Source organism: Trichinella spiralis, assembly GCF_000181795.1.
Source record: "Trichinella spiralis strain ISS 195 chromosome Unknown Scfld1154, whole genome shotgun sequence".
NCBI lineage: Eukaryota > Metazoa > Nematoda > Enoplea > Trichinellida > Trichinellidae > Trichinella > Trichinella spiralis.
In genome coordinates, this window is record NW_003528093.1 from 2,074 (window position 1) to 4,845 (window position 2,772).

Genomic DNA, 2,772 nt, shown 5'->3' on the forward strand with positions numbered 1-2,772 from the left:
TTTTAGCTAGAAATAGAAAAACAATAGCTAGAACAACTTTCAAAATAACGTCACATAAAAAATAAAGTAATACAAAATTTAATTTTTTGTGCACTGTAAGCATTTTGATAATAGCAACAAAATGAAAACAATTTACTTTTAAAAGAATATAGTAATGCATATCTTGAAATTAAACTCAGCTTGAAATGAAGGCAAACAATATTGATGAATTATTGCGATTCATGAAAACAATTACATACATACAATTAACAATTAATACTAAGATTTTTCTGCTTGGACATTGTATGAACTTATGAATTGCATGATCATGGTAGTCGGTGACTTAATTCAACAAACAGAACACATTATATCCATACTGCATACAACTGCTAGAAAATTAAACATAAATACGCTTGTTACATGAATTCAGATTGCTCCCATATAACATGTCATGCCCTAATGCATGCATGATGATAAATCAATCCAATATTTTAAACAGAATGCAAATGAACAGAATGGACAGAATACAACAAAATTTGTTTTACCATTTCGCTTGTTCTGGATTTCTCAATCACGTCACAAGTGCTGTTTGTATTCATCTGCAATGAGCTGCATATGGAAAATGCAGTACTCACATCCTTCCACCAATGAAATAATTGAGGGTGGCGTTTAAAGAGTTCTGCTATCCCTGACGTCGAATTACGCAACGCTTGACAATTCTGAAATCGTTCAGCAGGATAAAATATTAACAGAAAGGAAATTTGCTTGTCCTAAAAAGCACACAGTTAAAAGACAATAGTTAATAAAAATCAACAAAACTTCAACATCACCTAAACAGAAATGCCAATATCATATCTAAAGCAGTTCAACATATTCAACTATCCATCTGATCATGCACTTCGATACAATAATTTAGCATTTACAAAATGATAGATAATAAAGCGTAATATCATACTACCTGTAGTGATATTGATGATATGTAAATTTTGATCAAAGAAGTGCTATTGCAGTGTTCAAGTTAAATTAAAAATATAATGCAATAATTCAATTTTTACATTGAATTCTGATGATGAGAAGTCAAATTATATTTTGACATATTAAAATTAATCTTTTAATTCAAGAACGTTTGGATAAACATGTGCGTTGGTCAGATTAAATTTTATGCGGAAGAAAGAGAGAATTGTCAATAGCAGCTGGATTTCGAAAATAAATTATCAAAGCAGCGGCATCAAGAAAATGATTAAACTGTGTCACACAATTTTTTCTGTTTTCCAGATATTTCAACGATTGGGTTTACATTTCTAATTTCAAATCTATTTCAAAACAAAACAAAACAAAAAATATAGTAAATTTTATTTTTAATAATTTTAACATTAAATCTTCAAATAGCATTTCTATTGAAATTAACTATATAAGTGAATTTGAAGAATAAAGCATAAATTTAATTAATTAAGCATAAAGCATTTGAAGCATAAATTTATTGAAAATAATTTGGATGAGTAGAAGAATATGAAATCGAATCAGTTTTTTGATGACGGACCAAGAATTTTTTCAAGAACATCCTTCTTCAACGTCGCCGTGCTACCAGGAGGGGCTGGTTGGTCCGAGAGATCTTTCATCATAGTCTTTTCTTTCTTTCCATTATTAACATGTAAATCATACCTGTGGTTTCTAAAACAGCGCAAACCTTGGCAAAGCGCAACAAACTAAACATTTCGCACCAAATTAAAACGAAACTGGATTACAACTGACGAACAGTGCAATCGAAAGCTGTTGTAACTTTAAAACGCTTACGCTTTAAACAATTTTCCATTTAAAATAACCCGTCAGCATTGTTGCTTTTTTTAACAATTTTGCACTCTTTTTGTTTTGCCAAGTGAATATGAAGTTCAGGTTCAGTGCAAAGCTAAAATAACACGTAATCAGTAATGGTATAATAACGTATTGGTAAAAAGAATAAAATAAGCGCTAACAGATTTGGCATTTGTTGTTTATTTTCTTTTTGGAAATTTAAAAATTAATTCTGACAATTATGTTTATTTATACAGTTGATTATACCTACATTAAAACGGGCAAATTTAAACCGAAATTGATCTAGGAATTATGTCAGTTGTTCGTAACGAAAATATCGAGAATACTATTTTTTATTACTCATTACACACATAAACTATTCATACAATTATCTTTTTTACAATAGTCCCAAAATTTTGTTCAAGACGCGAGTTTCCAAAGTGATGTTGTAAAACCTTTAGTAAGTCTCCAGAAACATTTTCTTCTCTCCTCCATAACCAATTCCATCGTATGCCTTTCTTACAATGTTGTGAATTTGTTTTATTGCTGTGATCATTTTGAAATCATCGACGGTCCGCTTACAAATCAAATTCACTTCATCACCAATTCGTAAAACTTCATAACGATGACGAAGATTGTTATCTTCAACTGACCTGGGCCAAATTGCTTCGATTAGCAAAATGCTTTCAATAATTCCATTTTTAGCCACAACAGAAAGTATGATATTGTTTGATCTTTTCTTCCGCATCACTTGGAAAAATTCCTCCTTAGAAAGAGTTGCACTGTCTGTGTTGAGTGTCTTGTAATACCATGATCAGACAGTCAACATCGCCCCTAATAGCAACGTTGCAGAGCAATCATATTGGGCACAGTACTTCTTTTTCATCCCATGCAGAGATTTAGCATGCAGAGGAAAGTCCTGATACCACCCACAATCGGTTGAGGGATGTGTGAGCAACGAAAATTTTGATTGTTTGATCTTTTCTTCCGCTTCTTTTGGAA

General features: G+C 31.3%; 1 protein-coding gene across 1 annotated transcript; it reads right to left on the reverse strand.

Moving 5' to 3' along the window:
• Positions 1-1,792: 1,792 nt before the first annotated feature.
• On the reverse strand, positions 1,793-2,518 carry Tsp_12411 (putative recombinase, resolvase family). Its single transcript, XM_003370110.1, has 2 exons — positions 2,294-2,518; positions 1,793-1,885 (listed from the first exon to the last, which is right to left on the reverse strand). Exons 1-2 carry the CDS (start codon positions 2,516-2,518, stop codon positions 1,793-1,795), a joined length of 318 nt encoding a protein of 105 aa, XP_003370158.1.
• Positions 2,519-2,772: the final 254 nt, after the last annotated feature.